Raw genomic sequence first — 25939 nt, forward strand, 5'->3', positions numbered from 1 at the left:
TGGGCTCGGAGCTGAAATCCAGCACTGGGCAGGTCGCCAGCACAAGGCCCAGGGTCCACTTAGGCTCCACTTAAGCCCTATGGGATGCAAGTGGTACGCAGGCCTGTGGATGCGAGTGGTGAGCAAGCCTCATGCTGGGCCTCTGCTGAAGGATGAATTTCAGCTTCTTAACCTCGTGGACGCAAACATACAGCAATGGCTTCTGAGACACGGAGCAAAGGGGCTCCCAGAAAGGCTGTGGGGTGTGCTCCACCAACAGGGTGATGTACATGTGCCTGCAGCAGTGTCCTCCTTCTGCTGGACAGGGGACCCTCTCATTGCACGGTCAGTAACTGTGATTTCTGACAGCTTCTACTCCAGAGGAAGAGGTGTTTTGCTACCCTCTGCACGTCCACAGTCATGGGGCTGTGTTGTGCAGCAGGGTGGCTTTGTGAAGCCTGGATATCCTTTGTGCACAAGAGATGCCAAATAAAAGCAGACAGGAGGGGGTCCTTGGCACTGGCATTTATTATCCTGCATTGCCTTAGATGAAGGATGACCTTTACCTGTTCCTGCAAGTTGGCTCTCACCAAGCTCAACATGTCAGCCCCAGTTTCAGAGGCCCATCAGGCACTGAAATCAAGGACAACCTCCCCTTTGGTGTCCAAGCCTATTGAGTTCCCCTTGTTGCAATGGGCAGCTCCCTTGCATTTGCTGCTCCTATCCCTCAAAGTGCTGAACACTGAATGTTTCACACAGCTACTGGTATCCTTCAACCCAACCTCCCACCTTGAAAACATATGTGTAGAATGCTAGAGTCTGGTTCTGACCTTAAGAAAACAGTTATTTTTCACTGAGGCTTTGTTTCAGGACATATTTCCAAGCCATACATCCCTGCAAGAACTGTGAAACAGAAGTAAATCAGCCAATGTCAATGGAGCAAAAAAATACTGAAGAAAAGCAGATATTTGCAGTGATGTATTTCTCAAGAAAATGGGCATTATTTGGGTGGTTCTTGGTCAAACCAAGCCAGCTGGTTCTGAGATTCGGAGAGGTGCAGGCAGGTGTCAAGCGGCAGACCCGAGTGAACAGGACGGTCTAGGCACTGCCCTCGCACAGCTGACACAGCAATGGGAGATGTAGACAGCCTATTGCTGGGTGAGCATGCAGCATCCCATGCCCAGACCTGGATCCACAGCCTGCAGAAGCCCTCTGCTCTCCTGAGGAATACTGATAACGTTTCTTTTCAGAGCTGTGAAAAAGAGCCTTTCCTGTGCAAGCGACAGGGCAGGAATAAACGCCATCCTTTCCCCCAGGAGCCGTGACCAGGCGGGCGCACTCAGGGAGTGAGTCCGGTCTGGGAGCTGCCGGCGGAGCCACTCCGTGTCCGCTCCTGGCGCAGCCCCTCGGGGCGCGCCCGCTGTGCACCGTGAGGGGCGCCGAGGCTGTGTGCGAGGAGAGCCGGACCCGGGAGAGGGCGGAGCGCCGTGCCGTGCCGTGCCGCGCCGTGCCGTGCCGGACGGCGGGGTCCGCTGCTGGCAGGTGACCGAGCCGTGCGGGGCCGGTGCGGGCTGCACGGGGCGCGGCCCCACCGGCGGCCCCGGCGGCGGGTCGCTGCCCCGGGACCCGCCGCCTCTCCGCGTCGCGTCGCCGGCCCCGCCGTGCGGGGGCGTCCCCGGCGCGCTGCGGTTCTCACATAAATCAGGACCGAGCTCCTGGGAAAGGGCCATCCTTCACCGGGCGCTGCTGACAGAGAACGAGAACCAGACGGGCCCTGAGATAAACCACGGCGCGCAGCGTTTACACAAGGGCAGGCTCTGTGTAAATAGAGCCGGGTGCGGGGGGCAGCTCCCGGCGGCGCGGGTCCGCTCCGGCTACGGGCCTCCTGGGGCGGCGGGCAGGTGGGTGCCGCCCGGCCAGCGCCTCCCGCCGCCGTGCCCCGCTGGCTCCCCGAGCACGGGGGTTGGAGACAGGGCCGGATTAGCGTGTTTGTTTGTTTACGGCCATTAGCGCAGGGCCGGCTCCAGCACTCCGCACCCGCGAGACTAATGGAGCAATTAGCAGCCCTGGGGCTGATAGCATCGCCCCGAGCGAGGCCCCCGGCCGCGGCCGCTGCTACCGGGCTGCCTGCGGCCGGGGCCCTCGGGCGGGAGCGCGCTGCTCGCCCGCCCGCCCGCCCGCCCGCCGCGGTGTGCGCGGCCGCAGCAGGGCTGCTGCTCGCTCCCCGGGCCCGGGGGGGGGGGGGGAGCTCTTGGCTCTCTTGGCTCCGCTGCAGCATCCGCACGGCGAGCTCCATCCATTACAATAATCCCCTGTCTAAACAGAGCGCAGGAGCGGCCGGGACAACAAGGCCCTGCTGTAAACAGAGCTCAGGGGACGCCGCTAATGATATAAATATAATAACCATTAATAGCCCGGTGACCCCAGCCCAGCCGGCTCGGGAAAGCCCTGCAGCCGCATTCTGGGGCTGACACCCGCCGGCAGGTACCAGGGCTGCCCCGCTCCTTCCTCCCCCTGGTTTCTGTACCTCTGCACCGCTCGCCTCGGTCCAGTAGTGCTCCTCGGCGCCAGCCGCCTCAGTATAGGCACGGTCGGGCCCGACCATCACCTCGCTTCCTCGGCTTTTCCAGCCGGGAACTCACCGCCGATCCGCCTCCACCAAAGAGGGGATGCTGGCATGGGGGGAAAGCGCGGGCTCAGTTACCCCAGCGGGAGACTGGTGGAAGATGAGGCCGCCCCGAAAAGGCCCGGCCGCGGCTTGCTCCCTCCGTCGGGCGTGGGCTCCCCGAGCAGTCCGTGTGGCCGGCAGCAGCACAAATGAGTGGGTCCCAGCGGGAGAACCACTCGCACCATTGGGGAGACATCCCGAAGCGTTGTTTATGGCCGACCCGGGCTCCCAGAGCCCACAGGCCGCGCCTGGCAGTCGGCCCGTCCGGGATCCCTCTGCGGGCGGGAGCGCGATGGCGCCAAACGAGCCAGACCCTGCCGGGGCCGGGCCCTGGCCCTCGGCACGGCGGCTGCTGCTCCGCAGACGGACGGGCAGGCGGACATCGGCTGTAGCCCGGCAGTTCTTACGGCCGCCACCACCGAGGGCACCGGCCCTTGACGCTGTTCTCCCTGCCGCGAAGCCCGGGCGCAGTGGGGCTCCCGGGGAGCGCGGCGCTGTGCAGAGCCCGGCCGCTCGCCGCGCTGCCACCGGGCCCCGCGCCTGCACGTCCCCGAGCCCGGGGCCCCGAGGCGGGCGGGACAGGTCCGGGACGGTGGCGGATGTGTAACACCGATAAGGAGCTAATTGTTACTAATTCTTTTCGGGGCCCCGGCAGAGAGGCAGCGCCGGGCTTCTCTGCGCACCGGCGGCATGGGGAAGAGTCGGGCCCCGGTCAGGCCTGCTTACTGCGGGCGCCTTTCCCCGTACACCGTCCGGACCGCAGGAAGGCGTCTCGCATGGGGAGCGGGCGGGGAGCGGCGAGAAGAGATCGAATCGTTGAATTTATATGGCGAGGGGTTTGAAGCTGCGTGGTGGCAGCAGTCCGGTGTGCCGGGGGAACGAGAACCGGCCTCGCTGCGGCACCGGTAGCACATGAGCTGCGGCGAAGTGCTCGGGACTCCGGCTCCTGTCCCGGGCTGTGCCACCAGTAAATACATCTCGGGGGCGTGCAGAAAGACGAAGGTACGAGGGCACGGATAGAGCCGCTAAACGGCGGAGCCACCGGACGTTAACAACACGAGAGAAACTCCCGGGAAGGCCCCGCAAAGCCCCGGCGCCGGGACACTCACCTGCCCGGCGTACGCGCCCGGCTCCAGGGGCCTCCCCTCGTCGCCGATCCAAGCCCTGCGGGGCAGCACGATTTTAATCACAACGAAATATCTCACCAAGGACCCCCTGCGCCTCCCTCGGTGTGGCCGCTCCCGGCGCCGCGGCAGCTCGGAGCCCCTGCAAAAGTCCGGGGGCCGTGGGGAGCGCCGAGGGGCCGCGGCACCCCCCGCATCACCGGGGGACTCGGCCGGTACCCGGCGAAGCCCTGTGGCCGGGGGACCCGCGGTGTGGAAGAGCTCGGCAGGCTCATTCGATGCGTCACCCGCCGGCACGGAGGCGAGGTGGCTCCGCGGAGCCGCTGGCCGCCCGTTACCGGCGGGAGAAACGAAAGAAAACGAAACGAAACGAAAGAAAACGAAAAACAACGAAAGGAAACACCGACGACCGCGGTATCGCGCTCTCCACCCAGCCCCGCGTTACCGCGGTCCCGGCCTGCCCGCCCGGCCCGGCCCGGTCCGCCCCGACTGGGCCTGGCGGTCGCGGGCAGCGGGGCCCGATCCGGCGGCGGCGGCGAAGCGCGCTTTTCCCTGTGCGAACGCGTGTCGCACCGGCTGCGGCGAGCTGGGCCGGTCTGCAGATTGGCCGGTCGCGGGGTTATTTGCGGGGGCACCGGCGGGAGGGACCGGGGGTGCAGGGGGATGCAGAGGGGGTCGGCTACGTGTACGTCGCATAGCTACGGTCCGTCCGGGACGGCGGGGTCGCCGTCGGCTCCGGGAGGGGTGCGGGGTGGCGGAGGCGAACCTCCCCCTCCGCTACGCGTCCTGGGCCGCGGGAGGCACTTGCGGGGCCGTGCTGGTGGGGCGGGGAGGCCGGGCCGGCGGAGCCGCACATGTCGGCCCTTGCCGGGGTCGGACCGAGCTGTGTGCGGGCAGGGGCCAGCGGGGTCCGCCGGGGAGGGGGTCCCTACCTACCTACACGTGCTTAGCACTGGGGGGCGCGGCGGCGGCTGCCGCGGCTCTCTGCGGGGACCCCGACCCCGGCGCACCGTCCCCGCGCCCGCCGGGCGGGTGCCGGGCCGGCGGGGCGCTCTACGGGGAAGCAGCCTCCCCGAGTGCAGCCTTAATACATTGCTATTTCTGGCCGGGCGGCCGGAGCCGGGCAGGGGGCCGGCTCTGCCTCCCCCTCCCTCCAATGGCGAGGCCGCCCCCGGCCCCTCCTTGCCGTGACGTGCCGGCCCGGGGCAGAGGAGGCTCCCGAGCCTTTGGCTGTCCCTGCAGAAGCTGTAACAAAACGCAGACCCCCAGCGCTGAGCTAATGGAGGCAACTTAGACAGAAGCAGGCGCGGCCCCTCGTCTCTCGGCGCTGCCTGCTCCCCCCGACCCGGGCGCGGCGCTCCCCGCCGAGCAGCCGCCCGAGCGCCGCCGGGCCCGCGGGACTGCCTGGCCGCTTGCGCTGCCCCGATGATGTTACCGAGCCCCGTCACCTCCACACCCTTCTCTGTCAAAGACATCCTCAACCTGGAGCAGCAGCAGGACCCGCACTATGGGGCCCAGCTCCCGCACCACTTGGAGCACCACTTCCACCCCGCTGCCTGCCTGCTGGCGGCCGCCGACGGCGCCCGCTTCTCCGACGGCGAGGAGGAAGAGGAGGAGGAAAAGCTCTCCTACCTGAGCCCCATGGCAGCGCCCGGCAGCCAGGCGGACGCGCGGATCTCCGCCGACAACTACGTTCACGCCGTACTGCGTGGCTCCTGCGAGGCCCCCGGCCCGGGAGAAGAGCTGGACCCGGCGGTCCGAGACCCAAGTGAGTATCGTCTCCGCCGCGCTTCCCCGCACTGCACCGCCCCGCCGGGACAGGCCACGCGCTGTCTGCTCGTGGTGCGTTCCCAGCCCTCGGGCATCGCCCCGCAAAGCCCAAGTCCTGGAGCTGTAACCCGCTCCACGTCCCTTGATCATGTCGAGTCGGGACGGGCACGTCGCGGGGCTGCCACCGCCCTCCTCCGTGCCTCGCTCGCCTCCTCCCCGGGGAGTGCCTCCGCATGGCCCTAGCCCGGAGGTGCCGGATCAGGCCCGCGCTCCGTAATTTCGGTAGCGGAGAAGGAGGAACGGGTCGTGTTAGGCCCAGTCCGCACCCGCTGCGGCGGGGCCCGGCGGCGGAGCAGGTGCCCGGCGCTGTGCGCGACGCGGTCCGGAGCTCTTCACGCGGTGCCGCAGCGGTAACGCCGCAGCCGGCCTGGAGGTGCGGGGACGTTCCTGGCCCCGCCGCCCGAATCGGGCCCTCGCAAACACAGGCGGTGCCGGAGACGTCCGGTCCCAGGGCTGCCTTCCCGCCCGCACCGCGGTGCCCCGACGGGCGCGTAGAGGCGCGGGGTCGGCCAGGGCGCGGCGCGGAGCTCTCGTCTGCCGATGGGGCCTGTCGGGAGCAGCGAGCGCCCGGCGTTGGCGAGGCACACCCGTGACCTGTGCTCCCCCGTACAGAGAGCTGCGTCCTGAATAAGCCGCTGGACGCAACGGAGAAGGCGGAGGAGGCGGAGAGGCCGAAGCAGCGGAGCCGGAGGAAGCCGCGCGTACTCTTCTCCCAGGCGCAGGTCTTCGAGCTGGAGCGTCGGTTCAAGCAGCAGCGTTACCTGTCGGCGCCCGAGCGGGAGCACCTGGCTAGCAGCCTCAAGCTCACCTCCACGCAGGTGAAGATCTGGTTCCAGAACCGGCGCTACAAGTGCAAGCGGCAGCGGCAGGACAAGTCGCTGGAGCTGGGCGGCCCGGCGGCCCCGCCGCCGCCGCGCAGAGTGGCCGTGCCCGTGCTGGTCCGTGACGGCAAGCCGTGCCTCGGCGGGTCGCAGGGCTACAGCTCGGCGTACAACGGGCCCTACTCCTACAACGGCTTCCCCGCCTACGGCTACGGCAACGCTGCCTCCTACAACCCCGGCTACGGCTGCACCTACCCGGCGGGCACCGGCGGCGCGTCCATGCAAGCCGCCTGCAGCCCGGCGGCGGCCGCCAGCCCCTTCGTGAACGTGAGCGGCCTGGGGGGCTTCAGCGGCGGCAGCCAGCCGCTGCACCAGGCGGCGGCGGGGCCTTCTTGCGGCCAGGGCGCACTGCAGGGCATCCGGGCCTGGTAGCCCGCACGCACTGAGGGTCGGGAGCGGACCGACAGGACGGCCCGGCGGCTCCGCGGCCCCGTTATCACCCGCACCGCAGCCCGGCCGCGCGCCACGCGCCCTGGACCGGAGGCGGAGGCGGCGGCGGGACGGCGCGGCGGGACCCCGGCGCTCTCGCGAGCATCGGTGCGGGGCCGGCGACGGACGGAGCGGAGCGGCGCGGCGGGACGGGGCCGCGCGAGCCCGCAGCGAAGCGCCGCCGCCCCGCGGAGCCGCCGCGACGGCCGGGCGGGCCGGGCGGGCCGGGCGGGCCGGAGCCGATCGCGCCGCGCCAGCGGAGCAGCTTTGCTTGTAAAAAGCCGACGGCGGGGCCCGCTAGTGCCGCGGCCCCTGTCTCTATTCTGTATCGGTCACTGCCAGCGCCAGCTCGCCCAGTCAGTCAATAAACCAGGTGCAATATTCGCCGCCCGATCCTCCTTCGTCCACCGGCCGGTGCCCGGCGGAGGGGCCGGGGCCCGTGCCCGGCGGCGGGGCGGTCGCCGCGTCGTGCCCGCGGGGCAGGGCGGCCCGGCCGGCTTGTGAGCGTGCCAAGGGCGCTGAATGGGGCCGCGTAGCTCAGAGCCGGGCCCATTGTGGCCGCCGGGCCAGCGCTGAAAGGAGCCGCCGAGGAAGGTAGCGGGAATAGGCGCTTATTGGATTCGGGAACAAAAGGTGTGGCAGGGAGGCGAGGGACAAAGGGGCCCCGGCGCCGAGATTGACGGGCCGCTTTGCCCCCCACTGAGGCCCAGGCCCGGCGCTTTATGCGCGGGGGCTGCAGAAACGTGCTGGGTTTTGTTCCCCATTCTGGGAGCGCAGGGGAAGAGGAGGGGGGTCCGCGGGCCGCTGATTAGGGCCGGCCGGGCCGGGCAGCCTGAATGCCGGGGCATTATTGCTACATGTTCAGCCATTTCGCTCGATTGCAGGGGGAGGGGGCCGCCGAGGCCCCCGAGCCCCACGGGACCGGCCGCGGGGTCGCCTGCCGCCCGTCCCGTCCCGTCCCGGGCCGCCCCGTCCCGCTGTCGCCGCCGAGGCGCTCTCGGGGCGGTGGCGGCCCTGCTTCCGCGGCCGTGCCTCTGCCGTGCGGGTGCTGCCGAGCCCCGCAGCGGGGCCGGAGCCGCGCCGGGGAGGGCCGGACACCCGCAGAGCCCCGTCTGGGGCACCCCGGGCGGCAGCGGGGACCAAAGGCGTTGGGAGCTCTCCCGTGCCGTCCCGCACATCTGTCCGGCCGCGACGCTGGAGCTCCGAAGGTATTTCCAGCGGAGCCTTCTTGGAGCCGGCGCGAAGGACGCAGACCAGGGGCTCGATATGCCACCCCTCTGACGCAGCGCTGCCCACCCTGTCCTTCCCCTGACCTCCCAATGTGTGTTGTGTGACAGTCCCTCTGTCCCGAGCAGAGGACCAGGCTCTGCCCTCGCAGAAGCAGCAGGTAACAACGACCGCTGACGCTACTGACCCCGGGTTTTAGGCTGCACATTCCCAGCGTTCAAGCTGAACGTGCACCTTCGGGGTTTGCTGTTTGAAAGGAACGGGAGAAATTCTTTCCACTGCAGGGACAGAGAGGACAAACCGCAGGCCCCCGGCTCCCAACCTGGCTCGGCACAGCACCCCGCTGTCCCGCGAGCCACCCCGGGGCTGGCAGGCTTCACGGGGCCGGCGCTCGGAGAGGATGCGGCACGCCCAGCTGATTGTTTGCTGGATGGCAGTAAGGTGTCGCAGGAGAGGAAGCCCAGGCCCTCTCTTGGCTTTCGGAGATGAGTGGTTATGGCCCTGTGGTCTCGTGGGTAGAAACAGGATAGCCAAGAACAAAGGTAATGCGCTTTCTTTCTTCACAGCAGCAGTCAGGCTGGGGAGATTTGTCTCTGCCATAGGAAAGAGTTGCATTTTCCTCCGTGTTCTGCCAGACTGCTGTCTGCAAAGATAGGGGACTCGTGTGAGTTCATGCTTCAGTGTGCAAGCCAGAGGAACCGTAACCACAATAGCAGCTCCTCCAAAATCAGGGTGTGTGAGAGGAGTTCCCACCTTAACACATCCCCTCAAAGTACATGGCAGTTGATGAGAAATCCACTGCATCTCAGCAGCACACAGAGCCTCTGGATGAGACCAGAGCCCCAGCATGGGACATGCTGCCCGGGTCTGTAGTCAGTTTCTAGAGCATGGACAGGTCTGTAAAGCGAAAGGACACACAGGGAGCCCACAGCTGCATTGCAAGAGGTGATGCTGGGCAGGACCAGCATGATCCAGCACCAACAGTACCCAGCCATAGTTGTGAGGTCAGTATTGAGCTCCCCCACTTGCCCCTGGTGACAACCCTGACCCTTCTTTCCCTGCACGGAGCTGGAACGGCGCCCAGCCGGGGGATTCCAAGAGGCCTGACTGCAGGCTGATGTTGCGTGGTGCTGGAAGTTTCTAGATGTCCACCATAATAAACCCCATTGCTGGGACAGATCCCAGCTGTCCCAGCAGCTCAGATTGGAGGAAGGGTAAGGGGTTAGTGGGAGGGACCCCTCTGCAGAGCCTCGCCCAAAGCTCCTGATGGGGAGGACAAAACAGCACAAAGAGCCGGCGGTACTGGAGGGCCCGGAGCAGGGTGGCGGAAGTGGAGCGCTCCAAAGAGGAGGAATAGCCGGCGGAGGCCAGTGGGAGGGAGATGGTGGGAGATTGCAGATTGGACCAGCTGCCCAGGGAGGGGAGACACAATGGAGGGAAGTTGCCGCGTGGCTGTGCTGGAGGCAGCACCCGCCCATGATGCACCCTGTCCCCCACACTCCAGGATGAAGCGGGATGCCTCCAGCAGGGTGAGAGGCACAGGGAAATCTCTGGTGGAAATTCCTTCGGCATGGTCCCGCTGTGGTGGTGCCATGGCCAGAGGGACATCAGGGAGGGAGGGATGGGGATGGCCATAACCAAGGAGCAGAGGGCGTGTGTTTCTTCCTGGTCGATTGGGGGATTTACTGCTGTTTGGGAATCAAGCTGGGAAGGTGCTGATTGATTTCAAACAGGAATTCTCTAAGTGCACTGATTTAAAGGGAAGGAGGGACTTTTTGGGCAGCTAGGTTTTAACTCCCAGGCTTCAGACCCACTCTGTATGCAGGCTCCAGTTGTGTTTTTTACTCAAGTTTCCTATACAAGGAGGAGCCCATGAGCAGAACTTGTCTCTGTCCAGTGGCTCCTAGGGAGGCTCCACCCAAAGCCCAGTTCTTGGTGGTTTTCTGTGGCCTTTCCATCATGCTCAGGATTACACAGAAGCTGTGCTGTTCCTTCTGCAGCACCACAGATATGCTCTGGTTTCCTCTCCTTCCTGACATCTTTTTCCCTTCCTTTGTCCCTCCCTACTGCTGAGGTCATCCCTCTCTTATCCTTCATTCTTCTGTCTCCACCACCCCCTTGCTGCCATCAGCATGGAGCTCCCCTGGATGCAGAGGGAGATGCCTGCTCCCAGTGAGGCTGGACAGGCTGCCCGTGGATCTGGGCAGGCATCCCTGGGTTCTGGTCCCATCTACTTCAACCCGATCATAGCCACCTCCTGCTGCCTGGGTTGGGAGCCTGGGGACCCAGATGTTTGCTAGTGTGGTGCCCAGCTCTTGCTGCTCTATGTGGAGTGGCAGCTCTGGCTCTGCAGAGCTTCCCACTGCAGCCACCCCAGCCTTTGAGCTGGGAGCTGCCAAGGCTGCTCGGGCACTGGGGCTCTGTGGAGCATCAGGTGTTGGAGATGCTGGAAGCTCCTCCTGGCAATGGCAATATGAGGTTGTCACACAAGAACTCTCCAGTGCCAAGAAAGCCGTTGCCAGCCATGGATCAGGTAATGAAAATATTGGTACTTGTGCTATGGAGCCTCCAGTGAGGCTTTCTCCCACTACTTGCCTGCCAGCACAAGGGGCAGGGACCTGCCTCCCTCCCTTGGATGAGTCACTGCATCACAAGATGACTACACCTGACTGAGCAGGGTGATGGGACTTTTCGTGTTTTAGCTGTTCTTTCTTCCCGCAACGGTGAGACCAGGCACAGTGCTGCCACTAGGGATCCAGGTGACCCACGAGGGATCCTCTCTGATTCAACCAAGGATCCAGGTGACCCATCCACAGAGGGGGACTGAATCTTCGTCCCCTCCAGGGCAGAGTGCTGCTGAAGGTCAAAGCTGCCCCTGCGTCCTGCCAGAGCCTTTCCTGGCTGCATCATGCCACCGTCTCCCACCTAGGCAATAAAACCCACAGACACTTCCCCGGGGACGACGCTTGTCCGCGCCCGGGGTTGCTGCGGGCGGGCGGTGCCGGGGCCAGCGAGGTCCCGGGGTACTGCCTGGGATCCTCAGGTCCCCCGGGCTGCCAGCAGGGACAGGGACACTTAACTCCCGGGGCCTGTCCCCAAGCGAGATACGCCACCGCCATCTATCGGCCAGTGCCCGGGGACAGGGAGTGACAGACACCCGTCTGTCCCCGCCGTCCCGCAACGAGGAGGTTCTGCAGCTGGTGTTGGCTCGCTTTGGGGGTGCCCGAGTCCCCCTGCAAGGCTTGGAGGGCTGCGGAGCATCGGGGCAGGGTGTGGTGTCCCCGCTAGGATGGTCAGCGGGACAGACTGGACATCGGGGAGCCTGGGCGGGTTGCGTGGGCTCTGGGCAGGTGGGTGTCTCCCCCCGGCAGAGCCCTGCGGGAGCTGGGGGACTCCCGACCCACGCGGGAGCATTGCTGCACCGGGCAGCATCGCTGCGGGCTGTGCACGCAGCAAAGGCACGCACCCACCCGTGCCCCGCTGCCACGGCAGAGCTGGGGACGAGGCCAGTGTCCCTTCCCAGCCTCTAGCCACCGTGCAGGACCCTTGCTAGCGAGCGATGCTTTACTGTGTTCTTTTAGCTGAGCACGAGCGCCCGGCGTGTCTCTCTCTCTGTGAGAGACCCAGTAGGCTTTTAGCTCTGATTTTTTTTTTTTTTTTTTTTTTTTTTTTTTTTTTTTTTTGCCCCGGAATGATGCGTTTCACCTAATTCCAGGAGCTCCCCTAAAACTCCTGATGCCCTGACACTGCCTGCGGCTTCCAGCTAACGTGTTTCCTCCGTGCAAGTTCTTGCTCAAGGACGTAGGACGGCTGCTGGTGTCCAGCGCCTGGTGCCTGCCACAGCTGCGTCCTCACCAGAGGGAGCTGCGTCCCGCATTGAGGCACAGCCCAGTACTGGCCCAATTCCCTACCTTTTTTATAGCCCTTGGCAATAAGACAGCTGACGTACTGCTCAGGTCTAACGGGCGTCCAAAGGTGCGTGGATTTACATTTCTCTTGGCACCACCAAGCCGTGCCAGGCATGGTCTGTGCCTGCCAGGAGTCTCCCATGTCAGTCCCAAAGCCATATTGCCCCGGGGGGCATTGCAGGCTTTCTCTGGGGCTGACACTGGCTGCCAGTGCAGTATCTGCAGGCATGCTGGGCCAGGGAGATTAGGGCTGAAGCCTCTACCAATCTCCTGGAACAGCCATCGCTTCAGCTGCTTTTGAGGATGATCCCAGAACAAGCTCTAGTGTCACAGCGTGCCCGGGCTGCCCTCATGGAGGACGCTTGTAAGAGTGACCCCTGCTGCCACCCCTGTGCCACTCCCATCCAGCCCAGGAGCAGCTCCTTCCCCACCTCTGGCCGCCTCCCCAGTGCAACAGGCCCCCTGCCCACACCCAGCTCCAGCCAGGGTGCCACTTTGCAGTCCCGTGGTGGGGGAATTTGACACATAAGCCTGCACTAGGTATGGGTATTATCAGTATCTCCCCATCAGAGCAGACATGCCAAGAGCTGTTCCAGCCCAGCCCAGAGGATTGCTTCTTCTAGTGGTTCTCTATAGACAAGAAAGCAGGTTTTCAGCCTCAGCTTTACTTTTCAGGGTACCTTCCCTGCCTAGAAAGGGAAATAGCCTTTCAGGCTATTCCCTGCAGTGCCATGCTTGGACAGAGGCACACAGGCTGGGACCAGCCTAGCCCAGAGCTGTCTCTCAGTTTAACCCAGGCAGCAAAGTGGGTCAGAAGGGGTTTCCAGGCCCACCAGAGGCAATGTCTGCTCTGTGTCCAGGAGCCCCGGCGCTTGCGTTTGGCACTGCTGTAAGGCCGGGAGGTCATGAGAACTTGTACAACTTTATTGGGGCCTGACAGAGCCCTGAGGAATCCCAGAGCCAGGGTGGGTTGGGGCAGGAGGGAGGCGGTGAGCCCATCTCTCTGCTCCTCGTGGGCTCCAGCCACCTCCTCCCACCAAGCAGGGCTGTCAGGCACCCACTGCAGAGGGGCTGTGGGGCAGGAAACCTCAGGGCAGCCCAGGGTGCTGGCAGAGACAGCACAGGGATGTGGCTTCCAGGGCAGTGCTCTTGCTCCTCTGCCTGCCCCCGAGCTGGGCTGGCAAAAGCCTCCGAGCACTGGGACCTCAGCGCCCTGTGTGGGGTCATGAAGGCAGGAGCAGCCCAGGAGCCCACCAGCCCCAGCTGAAGGTACAGGACAGACATTGGAGGGATCTCCCCTTCTTTCACTGAGTAAGATGAACCCTCGGCCCCCAGCTCCCCTCACCCCAGCTCTGCCTTTAACCTGCAGGAGTGCAGTCATCTCCAGTTACCCCAGGAAGGCAGCTGGAGGCTCCTGGGCTGCTCCTGGCGTGGCAACCTCAGGCTGCCTGAAATAGTTTGGGCTTGTGCCATAGCACAGCTGCGGCAGCCCCAGACCTGTTACCTGGAGCAGGGCCAGACCAGTGGTGCTTCCCAGCTCTGCCTGCTCAGGGGCTGTGGGGCTCACCCAACCCAGGACAGGGCTCAAAGGGCAGTTGGACACAAGAAAGCAAGGCAGCAAATCCCTGCCTGTGCTGGATGTGGATGGAGATCCTGCAGGAAAGTGAAAGGAAAAGGGATTGTCTCCAAAACTCTGCCGGGCTGAGCATTGCTTCCTTGCTGGAAAGCCAAAAATAGTCTCTTTACTCAGAAGAGGCTGTAGGAGGAGAGATCTTACTCGAAGCACAGCCAAATACCTAGGAGGCCAGAGGACAGACCCAGAGCAGTGTGGCTACAGAGAGGCATTATCAGACCTTGGAAAGGGCAGCGGCCATAGCTGAACCAGCCAATAACTCCATTGCCTCTGGGCATCTCATCGTGCCAAAGGTGCCAGAGGAACCAGTCTGGCTGGCAAGGGAACACTCCCACCCTGGCAGAGCTGGGCAGCAGCAGCATGCTGCCACGGCCAGCCCTTAGTTTGTGACAGGCATGCAGCTCAGAGATGGCAGCAGGACATTTTTCCTGTCCACTGTGGCCTGGCCCAAGGCATATATGGGAATCCCCATGGCACCTCTACTGTCCCTGCAGTGCCAAACCCATCAGAGGCAGTGCCATTCCCTGCAGGGCTGCTGCTGCCTGCACTGGGCAACACCCAGCTGCTGCTGGGTAAGCTGGCAGAGCCACCAGAAAGGCTGTGTCCTTGCTAGGGGAACACTTTAAGCCAGGTGCTCACATAGCAGCATTTCTGGGCTGTGCTGACTTTTCATTTCCCTGTTCCTGGGGGTCTCACTCCCTCCCCCAGCACTTCTGTGGGTAGTTATTCCTGGAAAACACCCTGGTGACACTTTCGATCATGCCGTCACCCACTGACATTTATAGAGCTTCTTCCAGCAGCTGATGGATTTAATAGTGTGAATCCGCCCCCAGCCCTGGTCCATTTATGCCTTTGCCTCCACGGGGTTTGTCCCCATTGCCCCAGTGCACAGTGAGGGCTAAAGGCAAAACTGCAGCTCTGCCGCCAACAGCTTTCAGCTCCTGAGCAGAGACATCTGTCCTGGCAGAGCCCAGTTGTACCCATCTTCTGTAAACTCCTGTCTAATGCCCTGCTCTCCAACCTAATCCTGCCCTGGTGTCTCCCAGCCATCTCTGCTTCTCCCTCTTGGGTGGAGGAGCTGCAGGGCTGCCAAATCTTGCAATACTCAGACTATTTCTTAAAGCCCCAGCTCCTGAAAGTGGGAAAACTTCCAGTTCCTGACCTCCTGTGGCTTTTGTGTCCTTAGGGAGTTTCTCATCCTTCTGCTTGTGCAGAAAAGGCAGGGACCAGGGGCCTGCAGCCCATGCCAGGGAGCAGAGGATGGGCACAGCACCCAACTCAGGTGGGCCCAGGCTGCAGAAGGGTGACTGTGGCTGCTCTGTGCCAGGGACATCCAGACCTGCCAGGCAGCCATCAAAAATCACACAGGTGGTCACTCAGCTTCCCTTACCACCTTCAGAGCCAGGGCAAGAGAGGTGTGTAAGGGAAAGGTTGATATACAGCTGGGCTGGGGCTTGGGCAGGGTGTCAAGCACCCAGCCCTGCAGTGCAGGGGTCCCTACCCTCCAGCCCCCCAGCTGTGCTGGAGCCCATGGCCACTGAGGGCCACTGATCCCCCTTGGTCACCCAGCAGCTTTTCCACCCACAGGAAAACCCCTCTTTGTCCTCACCACAGCCCACTCCAGCAGTGTTCTGTGCAGACCAGGCCAGCAGATCTTCTGGAGCAGCCCCAATTCGACCCAGATACCCACCAGCAGCACATACCACAGCTGTGAATGCATTTCCTCCAGGGAATTATTTCGGGCACGGCTCTGTGGGACACATGCCACACCTGAATGAGCTGGGAGAGTCAGGCATCACGCGTGAGCACCTTATTCAAGAAACCCAGAGATCTGCTCTGGGCAGGTCAGCACAATGAGGCAATACTTTAGTGCACAGCTCACAGCTCCATAGCTGGGTGGGACCCTAAAATAAACTGCTATCAAGACAACTAATAACATGTTAAAAAAAAAGTTATTCTACTAATTACCACTAGGTTGGAAAAGATATTAGCATTTTGAGCAATTTTAAGATGCTCATCAAGCATCGAACTAGTCCAATTACTCAAAACTATGGGGCAAAAGCTCTGCTGAGACCCAAATCTCCTATATGAGGTGCACAAAGCCTTCCAGCCTCCTTCAGCACCAAATTCCTATGCTGCTCCTGACACACAACAACCCCTCCTGCCAACACCTCCATTTGGAGCAGTTTGGAAGCATCCTAAGGACCCCCAGCCAGACTGAGGGTGTGGGACTACCTGGCCAAGGAGCTACTCCTGTGGGGTCACAACCCACACTAGCAGCGGGCGATGGACCAGGAGCCAAAGGGGATGGGGGCACCCTCATCTCTGCATGCTGCCAGGGTGACTGGGCCAGACACGCACCCCCAGACCGCTCTTGCCTCCCTGCTCTGGCATCCATCAAAAGAGCTCAGCAGCAGGCACAGTCAGAAAGGCACAGTGTTGGGAGCTGGGCCATGCTGGAGTAAGAATGGGACATGAGGATAGAGCAGAACTGTTTTTATTGGAGGTGTCAAGAGCAGGAACAAGAACAAACCTACAGGCTCCCTCCTCAAGTGCCATCCTCCCCTCACCCACCACCACACCAGGGCAGTCAGCATCACGTGTGCGTGCTACGAGACAACGGCCACGGCTTATACTTTGCTTCAGCCGAAAGCCACACAAAGCACCCAGCATCCTGCCATCACCCCCTCCTTGGCAACTGCGAGCTCAGCTTGGCCCTGCCAGGGACAGGGCAGGACATTCACCTTCCCCTCTGAGGAGGAGTGAGTTTTGCATGAGATGCTGTGGTTAAGGGAAGGACAGGAGCACAGCTCCACCAAAGTGCCAGGGGATGTGACCTGGGCTGCAGCTCTTGGTGGGACATCTCGGAGGACCCCGGGAGAGAGCAAGCTGTGCAGCCTGAGCAGAGCTGCAACAGCCACAGGCAAAAGCGGCATTGCTAAACCCCAAAGGGCTTCGCTGCCCCCTCTCTTCAACACAAACCAAACCAAAAGGGAGAGGGGTCAGAAGACAAACCAGGAGGGGATGTGAGGCAGGTCTGGAACAGTGTTTCGCTCTGGCTCACTTCCCAGCCCAACGCTCCTCCTGGTGCTTGGTAAGGATGTATTTGAAGAACTCGTACACAGACCAGGCAATCGCCGTTGAGGGCATCTGAAAAATGACTCTCGCCTGGACCCCTCTGAAGTAGGCGGTCACACCGCCCACCTGGTACACCGTCCTGAAGGCATTAGCCATGCCTGTGATGTGTCCGCTGATGTTGGAGCTCAAGGCCAGGGACTCCTGGGTGTTGAGCAGTGTTTTGCAAACGTCCAAAGGCGTAGTGGCAGCAGCAGCAACAGCCCCTGCGCAGGCTCCGGAGACCACGTGGGAGCCTGGGTTGTACTGTCTGTGGGGGTTGAGCTGCTCTTGCAAGAACTCATAGGTCATGAAGTGAATGGCTTGGAAGGGGATGTTCATGGTGAGCTGGGTGGTGTAGCTGCGGTAGAAAGCTCCGGCCCCTTCGTTGCGCCACACAGCCCGTACACAGTCCATCACACGCTGGTAAGGCGAGTTGTACATCTGCATCCTCTGCTTGACCACTTGGGACAGGCGGTGGCAGCAGCAGCCAGGACCCAGGCACGGAGGGGAAGAGGAGAGAGAAGGGTAAACACAAAGCCAGGCTTCCTCCAAATGCTTGGAGTTTGGTCACACTGGCCTAAGAGCTGAAGACAGACAACTCGAACCACCAGTGCCCCTGTGTCTCCAGACAGGACACCAGCCATTTACATCTGCTGAGGCATCACTGTCACACAGACATCACCATGATGAAGCCACTCACATGCCACAGACTCAGGGAATATTCTGATATCCCACTGCTTACAGTCCAGATCCACCTTTGCTCCCGTTGCAACTGATGCTTCCTCATCCACTGCTGCAGAGCTATCACTCAGTCAGAAGAACTCCCCCTGCATCCAGTCTCTTTTATTTCCCAGACAGCTCTCGATCTGGTTAAGACTGTCCCTCCCCTGCCACCCCCACTGCAGCCCAGAATAACCACAGCTCATTGCAGAGCCCATTAGCCAGGAACTGTTAGCAGCCACTCCGGGGCAGAACTCAGGTGCCAAACCCCCCTAACACATCCAAGAGCAGGACAAGGGAGCCCAGAGCACAGCCTGCCACTGTTCTACCTCCACCATTTCAATGTGACTGTAAGGAGCTAAAAATGATGCAATGCTGAACTACTACAGTCATGACAAGAGCAGCTCCAGAGAAGGAATGACAACAGTCTGGCAGCTGCCTGCTCCTCGGGGTCCCTGCCGTGCAGTGGGGAGGCAGGAGCTGTGCTGGGCCCAGATCAGCTGGAGCCTGCACTATCACAAACCCTCCAGTTTTAAGAGGGGAAAATACTTTCATGACTGGCCTTTCCTCATTGCTTCTCCTTCTCCCACCACCTTAACTGACTTAATAAAATTACTAACTTTTTATGCTTTTTTCATATATACCAGGCTCATCAAAATCAGCATCTTCCAGACATTTCACAAGATCTCCCTTCTCCCAACTTCTCTAGCATGTTTTTGTACCCTACTCTTCTAATTTTCCTCTTGAACACAGGCCCACAACTGTACCACATCTTCCCTAGATCTCACCACAGCAATGCCCAGCTTCCATACACTTAGAATGACTTCAGCAGTGCCAACCACATCTCTCTTGCCTTCTCTCCTGCTCCAGGTAACAGTTCCCAGTCAAACTCCTGGGTCAAAGGCCCATGTCCTCCCAGCTCCTCCTAAACCATAGTTTGCTGTGCTCCTGAGTACATCTCTTCTACCTACCCTGTCCCTAACAGGCAGCCACCAGGGTCCCTAACCAGAGCCACAGGCCCCCAAAGAACCCTGGCAGTCAGGGAAGTAACAAGAGCACCCTTTGTGCTACAGAGGGGACCCAAAAGGCTTGAGCAGACCCTGATTCTCCCCTTCCCAGCAGGCCAGGACCATCGTTACCTTCAGCAGGGTTCATGGCTGCATCGTGGAGCAACGTTGCTACACACCCGGCTGCACCTGCAAAACAAGAACTGCCACATGTGAGGGGGGGAAAGGTGAGGGACCCTGGGGCTCCACCACAGCCCCAAGTCCCTGGCCGAGGCACAGGAGGAGGCCCCTGGAAAAAGGTGAGATCTGAAGGCGGCCTCCATCTCCCCTCCAAAAGGCAGGCTGATCCTCAGGGGTTCCCACCCAGAGTGAGATTGAGAAAGAGAGGGAGAAGATTGTGACAGGCTGCCAAGTCCCAAAGGGTGACCATGACTATTTGTGCCCACTCCTTGGGGGACAGGCCAATGCCACCAGCTAGCAGGGAGGCTTTAGGATGGTGAGTGTCCCCGTGCCCCATGGAGAAGCCCGCTGGCACTCCGCTGCATGGCTGCCAAGGGTAAAACAACGTGCCCTGCTCTCCCCTCAGCCCCATGCTCTCCCTACTGTGGCAGGTCCTTGAGACAAGTAACGGGCACCATGGCGAGACGGGCTCCGAAACCACGTGGCACTCCTGGGGCGAGCTCTGGCACTGCCAACCCACGGGGCCGCGGCCAGTCCCAGCTTGTCTGCAGGCAGCTCCTGTCCACCAGCATCCTTCCGAGCCAGGGCCACTAACCTGCTTCACGCCAGATACCTGGCAGCAGCTCTGCAGGCGCGGAGCGGTGCTTCTCCGTGCCCGGCACCGTGCGGCTGGCTCATGGCTGGAGAGAGCACAGGGCTTTAGGACATCCACGGCACCCCGACCCCGCGGCGGGACCGGGCCTCCCTACCGCTCCCACCCCGCTCCCACCCCGGCGTGGCGGGGCCGGTACCGTTGGCCACATGGCTATTGCCCCCCGCGTGGATAACGTCGCTCAGCGTCTTTTTTAACTTTTCGTAGCAGGCGAAGTAGAGGGCGTGCGCCGGCCCGGCGCCGGTGGCGGTGATGTTCAGGCCTCGCATGGGCCGCCAGACGCCCTCGGTGCGGGCGATGCGCCACAGGGCCTCCAGCACGTTCCGGTAGCGAGCGGCGGGCTCCGGCTGCAGGCTCTGCATCCGCGTCTGCAAAACAGGGCGGGCCCGCCCGGGCGGCTCGTCAGACCGTGCCCGGGGCTCCCGGTGTCCCGCCCCGTCCCCTCCCTCCCCGCGCCCGCCGGCACCTTGACGCAGTCGATGGGGTACATCACGCAGTGCTCCATGACGCCCGCCACAGCGCCCGCCAGCATGTGCGTGGACACGGCGGCGCCCTGGGGCAGCGCCTCGTAGTCGGGGGCGGGCGGGGACCGCGGCTCGGGGCCCCCCGGGCCGGGACCGGGACCCGGCGCCACCTCCGTCTCCGCGCCGCCCCGCCGCGCCCGGCCCGCGCCGCCGCCGCCGCCCATCAGCAGCAGCAGGACGCGGCCCGACTCCGCGCTGCCCCGCGCGCCGGGGCCCGCGCCCGCCCCCGCTCCCGCCCCCAGCTCCATCGCGCCGCCACCGCCGCCGCCGCCCCGGCCCGCGCCCGCCGCGCCCCGCGCCGCCCCGCCCCTCCCCGGCGCCCATTGGCCGCCGCCGTCCGGCGCCCGCCCGCGCAGCGCGCCCATTGGCTCGGCGGGCCGCGCACCGCCCACGCGCGCCTCGCTCATTGGCCGCCGGCGCCGCGGCTCGGGCGCCGCCACTGGCCGGCAGCTCCCTCCGGCGCGTTCGGGCGCGCTGCCCGTTGGCTGCCGGGACCGCCCGCCCTGCCGGCCCTCGCAGCCCATTGGGCTTCTCAACTTCGCGGCCCGCCCCGCCGCGCAGCGCGTTGGCCCGTGCGCCCGCGACCTTTGGCCCGCTCGCCCCGCCTCCCCGTGGGGCCGGAGAGTCGCCATTGGCCGGCGAGCCCGCCACTCCGGACGTCGGCGCGTGCTGTGTATTTGGGCTCTCGGGATTGGCTGGGAGCCCCCACGTGACGCCTCCCGGCGAAGGTCGGACGCGGGAGCAAGGGCGAAGCCGAGCACCGCCCCCGCCCGCGCGGGGGGGCCGCGCCCCGCCCCGCCCAGTGCGATTGATCGTCGGGCGGCACGGGCGCGGCCCCGGCAGGGCCGGCGGAGCCGATTGGTCGCCGTGCCGCGGGGGGCGGGGCTCCGGCCGGCGGGGCGCGGCGGCGGCGGTGGCCGGTGACGTGTCCGCCGGTGCCGGCGGCGGTGCCGGCACCGGCGATGCGCGGGCGGGCGGCGGCGGGTGCACATGGCCAGGTGAGCGGGGTCGGGCCGGGCCGGGCCGGGGGGTCGGGGCCGGCGCGGCGCCGGTGCTGAACAGTGGCCTCTGCCCTCAGGATCGGCGTTTCTTGCCTGTCGTGGCGCTCGGTGGGATCGTGCCCGGGGCCGCGGCAGCGCCCGGCTGCACTGGGGCTCGCCCTCCTCTTGGGGCTGCTGCTGCTGCTGGCGGCCGCCGTGCCCCGCCGCTGGGCTGCGCCGCCCCGCGCCTCCCGGCGGGACGAGAGGTGAGCGGGGACTGGGCTGCCGGGGGAGCGGGGTCACCGCCGGGGGAGCGGGGTCACCGCCGGCCGCCGGTGCTGAGCCGCCGTGCCGCAGGTACCTTGCGCGGGCGGAGGACCTGGCGGCCACCGACACCGAGGACTCGTCCCTTAATTACGGGGTGGTGGTGGACTGCGGGAGCAGCGGGTCCCGGGTCTTCGTCTACTTCTGGCCCCCGCACAACGGGAACCCCCACGACCTGCTGGACATCAAGCAGATGAGGGACCGGAGCAGCCGCCCCGTCGTCAAGAAAATTAAACCCGGTGCGTGCTGCCCCTCTCCAGCCCCTGCCCCGGCCCCGAGCCGCCCGCGCACGGACGGGGCGTGCTGGCTCACAGCCGCCTTCCCCGGCAGGCATCTCCGTGACCGCGGCAGCCCCCGAGCAGGCCACCCCCTACCTGCGGCCTCTGCTGCGGTTCGCGGCAGCGCACGTCCCGGCGCGGAAGCACAAGGAGACGCCGCTCTACGTCCTGTGCACGGCGGGGATGCGGCTGCTGCCCGAGCGGTGAGTTCTCGGCCATTGTCAGGCGAGCCAGGGATGCGCTGGGATCCCTCAGCCCCGAGGAAGGGCAAGACAGCTGCCTGCTCTTGAGCCTTGCGGGAGATTCGAGAATCTTGTGGGGGGGAATTGAGAAAGGAAAGGGTGCGTTGTTGGGGCGAGTGGCGAGGGATGCAGAAGAAGGGTTTGAGCATGCTGGGAGGGAGCTGAGAGGAGATGCTTTTGACTGAGGATGTCAAACAGATCTCTTTATTGTCTCCAAAACATGCTGGCTGCAGCAGCAGAACTTGTGGGGCTTCCTGGTCTCTTCGGGGATTCCTGGTCTCTTCACCAGCAATGCTGGTGAAGGTCCCTCAGCATCTGTCCCTCTCCTGCACCCTTGCAGGCAGCAAGCCGCAATCCTGGATGACTTGGTGAGAAATGTGCCCCTGGAGTTTGATTTCCTCTTCTCCAAATCACATGCAGAAGTGATCTCAGGGAAGCAGGAAGGTAGGAGCTGACACAAAGCACTGCTTGTTCCTCTTTAGTATACTGTCGTAATGACCTTTTCTGTCTTGTGCAGGTGTCTATGCGTGGATTGGCATCAACTTTGTCCTGGGGCGGTTTGATCATGAGGATGGTGAGTCTGGCTGCTCGTAGAACAGCTGGGAGGGTCTGCGCAGAGCCGCGCTGGACCTTGGACCAGTGCTGTAGCTAAGATCAACCTCTGGAGTAGGCAACAATGCCTGACCCCTGTCATATGTGTGAAACTTTCCTGGACCTGGGAGGTGGTCCTTGCAGGTGGCCCTTGGGGTCTGCCTGCAGGGGTGGAGGATCCCCATGAGGCAGCTGTGGGGCTGATGGTGGAAGGGAGAAGATGCTGCCCCAGGCCCTGCTTCTTGCTGATGTGCTGCTGTGGGTTGCAGAGGAGGATGCAGTGGTCACCGTAGCGCTGGGGGACCAGGGGAAGTCCCTGGTTCGGAAACGAACAGTTGGGATCCTAGACATGGGAGGCGCCTCCCTGCAGATTGCCTACGAAGTGCCCGACTCTGGAGCCATCTCCTCCCCACAGCAGGTGCGTGTCTGGTCCCCGAGAGCAGCTCCTGCCTGCCCTGGATTGCTGCTGATCATGGATGTATCTGTGTCACCAGGAGGAAGCTGCTAAGAGCTTGCTGGCAGAATTCAACCTGGGCTGTGACGTGCAGCACACTGGCCACATGTACCGTGTCTATGTCAACACTTTCCTGGGCTTCGGGGGCAATTTTGCCCGGCAGCGCTATGAGGAACATGTGCTGAACCAAACTTATGTGCACAACCGGTATTGCTGCCTCACCTAGTGGTGCCCCCGCTAGAGCATTGTGAAATAGGGTGCTGGTTCCTTCATGCTGCCTTCTCCCCCTTGGATTTGCCTCAAGAGCCACCTGTGGTGATAGCAGCTCCCACAGCCACGCTGGCAGCAGCTGTGTGGCAGTGGCAGGTGCCTGGGCTGGCACAGAGTACTTGGCTGCTGCCCTTCTCCAAGCCTGGCAGGTGTTATCAGAACCACAGCTCCCTGCCTTCCTCCTCCTCTCCTCGTGACAAGCTCCAGGGAGGCCCCTTTAGTGGCTTTTCACTTTTCCTGCTCTGACTTTCTCTCCTCCAGCACTGATTCACTCAGCACATCTTTCCATTGCATCCCCACCTCGAACTCTCCTGTCTCCTGTCTCTCCTTTCCTTCCAAGAGCACTGCATGAAGCTGTTGCCAGAGGTGGAGAGGCTTGGTGCCCAGGTACTCCTGTGCCGGCAGCAAACCCTGCCTCCAGATCCCCAGGGGCTATGCAGAGGTGCAGATCCCCATGAACTGGGTGGGGTGGGCTGTGCCTTGTTGCACCCTACAGGTGCTCAGAGCATGTAGCTGCAGGCCAGCGTGACAGATCTGGCGAGTTCAGCCTTAGCAAGAGGTGGCAGGGCAGGCACCAGCACTGCAGGGTACAGGAGAACACGGCCTGGTCTGGTGCAGAGGGTATCTGGATGTGGGACAGGGCTAGATTAGGCTTTTGGGAAGTGGTATAGGACCCCCTGTGCAATTACCATTTCTTCCTGGACTGTTTTCCAGCCTGCACAGCCAGCAGACAGGGCTGAGCCCCAAAATGCCCTTCTTGGACCCCTGCCTGCCCGTGGGGCTGGAGGACACAGTGGTGAGGGGTGGCCAAACCCTGTACGTGCGGGGACGAGGGGACTGGCAGGCCTGTGCAGAGCTGCTGCAGCCCCTCCTGGCAGGGTCCAATGGCAGCCATGCCTCCCTGGTGGAGACCTACAAAGCACCCATCGACTTCAGCAACAGTGAGTTTTACGGCTTCTCAGAGTTCTTCTACTGCACCGAGGATGTGCTGCGCCTGGGGGGCCAATACAGTGCCCCCACCTTCACCTCTGCTGCCCAGGTGGGTGCTGCCCCAGCACAGGGGCTGGGGAGTTGTTGTTCCTGGGGCTGGGAGTGAGAGCTGTTTCTCTGCTCTGAACCCCAACTTCTCCTTCCCCCAGGAGTACTGCAGCCAGCGGTGGGAGGTGCTGACGCAGCGTTTCCGTGGTGGCCTCTACTCGGCGCATGCTGACCAGCACCGGCTGAAGTAAATGGACTTGTTGGGAGGTGCCCTGGCTGGACCTCCTGGGGGGCTTTTGCTGGGGTAAGGGACTGGGGCAGTTGTTAGTGTCTGGCTGATGCTCCTGTGTGCTGTGTCTGCAGGTATCAGTGCTTCAAATCAGCCTGGATGTACCAAGTCCTTCACGAGGGCTTCCAGTTCCCGCTGGACTACCCCAGCCTGCGCACGGCCCAGCTGGTGTACGACCGGGAGGTGCAGTGGACACTGGGAGCCATCCTCTACAAGACGCGATTTCTGCCACTCAGGTACCGTCGGCTCGCTGATGGCATCGCGCAGGGAAGGGTGGTTGGGGAGGAGCGGGAGTAACTGCACTGGGTGAGGGCTCTGTATGGACCATGGCAGCACCCTGGCAGTGCCTCACTGCATCTCGTGGCCAGTCCTGACATTCCTTTCCACAGGGATCTCCGTCAGGAGAGCATCCGGCAAGCACATGCCTCCTGGCTGCGCCTCTCTTTTGTCTACAACCACTATCTCTTTTTTGCCTGCATCCTGGTCGTGGCGCTGGCCATCGTCCTCTACCTCCTGCGGCTGCGCCGCATCCACCACCGGCAGCTGCGCTCGGCCCAGCACACGCTGCTCTGGCTGGACAAGGTGGTGGTGCCGCTGGGCCAGGGAAGCGTGCCGTGATGCCAGGGGTACCCAGCATCCAGTTGCACCGGCAGAACTAGGACTGGCGGACAGCCTGGAGTACAAGGGCTTGGACTCTTTCTTGAAGACCATCTCAAACTCTGCACTCCATCATCTCTGCAGCAGAACCAGAGACCAGAGTCTGTGGGCTGAGGCAGCTATGGACACGAGAGCTTTCCTCTCCACCTTGCCCCAGTCCTAATCTTTGCATTCCTTGGCCTCTGGCCTTTGCCTCACTGTGTGGTATAGAGCAAAGTCCTCTACTGCCAGCAGGCTCAAGGCTGCAGCCCTGGCAGATCCCTCAGATAAAAAGGACACTATCTCTGAGGCAGCCAAACCAGGGCTCTGGCCAGAAGCACTGAGCCACCCCATGACTCAGCCACCAGTTTGCAGAGCAACCTGGTGAGGTGCTGTGGTTCATCACCTGGGGTGGCCTTTCTGCAGGCCCTGGCAAGCCCAGGTCTGGAGAACAGCAGGCACCAGCTAAGTTACTGCAGGAACATGGTAAACCACGAGTTCCACTGGGCTGCTCTGCCCAGCCTGGCCCCTCTTGGAGCATTCCTGAAGAGATGTCCTGCTCTTTGCCATGTCTTCCCTCCAAGGACAATCCTACAGTCCTATCCAACATCCCAGACTGAGCCCTGAGGGCTCACTGATTGGTTCTTGAAGCACCACCAAAGTGGGCTGTCTTTGCTTTCACACATTCCCTCCTGGGCACAGCTGCCCCATGGTGTCCCAGACATTTACCAGGCACCAGTGTCAGGACCTGTGGTTCTTTCCTCCATGAGCACGGGCTGGCCCTGCCCCTGGGAGAGCCACCTCAGTCCAGCCCAGCTCATGGCCCCAGGACAGGTCGGGGCTGCAGCTGTGCACACAGGCACAAACCTTCCCTGGGGCTGGAGCCCCACCGATGGTCCAATGAAGTTTGTCACTTTTTACTGAACTCAGCTGTTCCCATTCCTGTAGCAATAAACAAACCCCTTGAGCCATCCAGCACTGGTCTCATTTCCTAGTGAGCAGCTCTCAGCAGCAATGG

General features: G+C 63.0%; 3 protein-coding genes and 1 long non-coding RNA gene across 5 annotated transcripts; 2 read left to right on the plus strand and 2 right to left on the minus strand.

Moving 5' to 3' along the window:
- Positions 1–1613: 1613 nt before the first annotated feature.
- Positions 1614–4803, minus strand: LOC125329520. Of its 2 annotated transcripts, XR_007205188.1 has the most exons (4): positions 4708–4803; positions 3757–3811; positions 2507–2651; positions 1614–2361 (listed from the first exon to the last, which is right to left on the minus strand). It is a non-coding gene; the product is annotated as an uncharacterized LOC125329520 (long non-coding RNA). The 2 variants fall into 2 exon arrangements; XR_007205187.1 differs by having other exon boundaries at positions 1614–2651.
- A 187-nt stretch (positions 4804–4990) lies between these two features.
- NKX2-3 (NK2 homeobox 3) lies at positions 4991–6975 on the plus strand. The gene is made up of 2 exons (XM_048311557.1): positions 4991–5539; positions 6214–6975. Exons 1-2 carry the CDS (start codon positions 5197–5199, stop codon positions 6852–6854), a joined length of 984 nt encoding a protein of 327 aa, XP_048167514.1. The 5' UTR covers positions 4991–5196; the 3' UTR covers positions 6855–6975.
- A 9185-nt stretch (positions 6976–16160) lies between these two features.
- SLC25A28 (solute carrier family 25 member 28) lies at positions 16161–19488 on the minus strand. The gene is made up of 2 exons (XM_048311761.1): positions 18656–19488; positions 16161–17257 (listed from the first exon to the last, which is right to left on the minus strand). Exons 1-2 carry the CDS (start codon positions 18669–18671, stop codon positions 16740–16742), a joined length of 534 nt encoding a protein of 177 aa, XP_048167718.1. The 5' UTR covers positions 18672–19488; the 3' UTR covers positions 16161–16739.
- A 1315-nt stretch (positions 19489–20803) lies between these two features.
- On the plus strand, positions 20804–25896 carry ENTPD7 (ectonucleoside triphosphate diphosphohydrolase 7). The gene is made up of 12 exons (XM_048310483.1): positions 20804–20877; positions 20958–21125; positions 21217–21422; positions 21514–21664; positions 22044–22147; positions 22221–22277; positions 22564–22712; positions 22789–22955; positions 23733–24057; positions 24158–24243; positions 24360–24521; positions 24675–25896. The coding sequence occupies exons 1-12, from the start codon at positions 20870–20872 to the stop codon at positions 24901–24903; spliced, it is 1812 nt and encodes a 603-aa protein (XP_048166440.1). The 5' UTR covers positions 20804–20869; the 3' UTR covers positions 24904–25896.
- The last annotated feature ends 43 nt before the right edge of the window (positions 25897–25939 follow it).

Source organism: Corvus hawaiiensis, chromosome 8 (assembly GCF_020740725.1).
Source record: "Corvus hawaiiensis isolate bCorHaw1 chromosome 8, bCorHaw1.pri.cur, whole genome shotgun sequence".
NCBI lineage: Eukaryota > Metazoa > Chordata > Aves > Passeriformes > Corvidae > Corvus > Corvus hawaiiensis.

Excerpts from the sequence above, each read along its gene's own strand:
- NKX2-3 (XM_048311557.1), top strand. The coding sequence starts at position 5,197 with ATGATGTTACCGAGCCCCGTCACCTCCACACCCTTCTCTGTCAAAGAC. Across the intron at positions 5,540-6,213 it reads CCCGGCGGTCCGAGACCCAA|AGAGCTGCGTCCTGAATAAG; the intron begins GTGAGTATCGTC and ends TCCCCCGTACAG.
- ENTPD7 (XM_048310483.1), top strand. Across the intron at positions 21,423-21,513 it reads CGTCAAGAAAATTAAACCCG|GCATCTCCGTGACCGCGGCA; the intron begins GTGCGTGCTGCC and ends CTTCCCCGGCAG. Across the intron at positions 22,956-23,732 it reads CAAACTTATGTGCACAACCG|CCTGCACAGCCAGCAGACAG; the intron begins GTATTGCTGCCT and ends ACTGTTTTCCAG.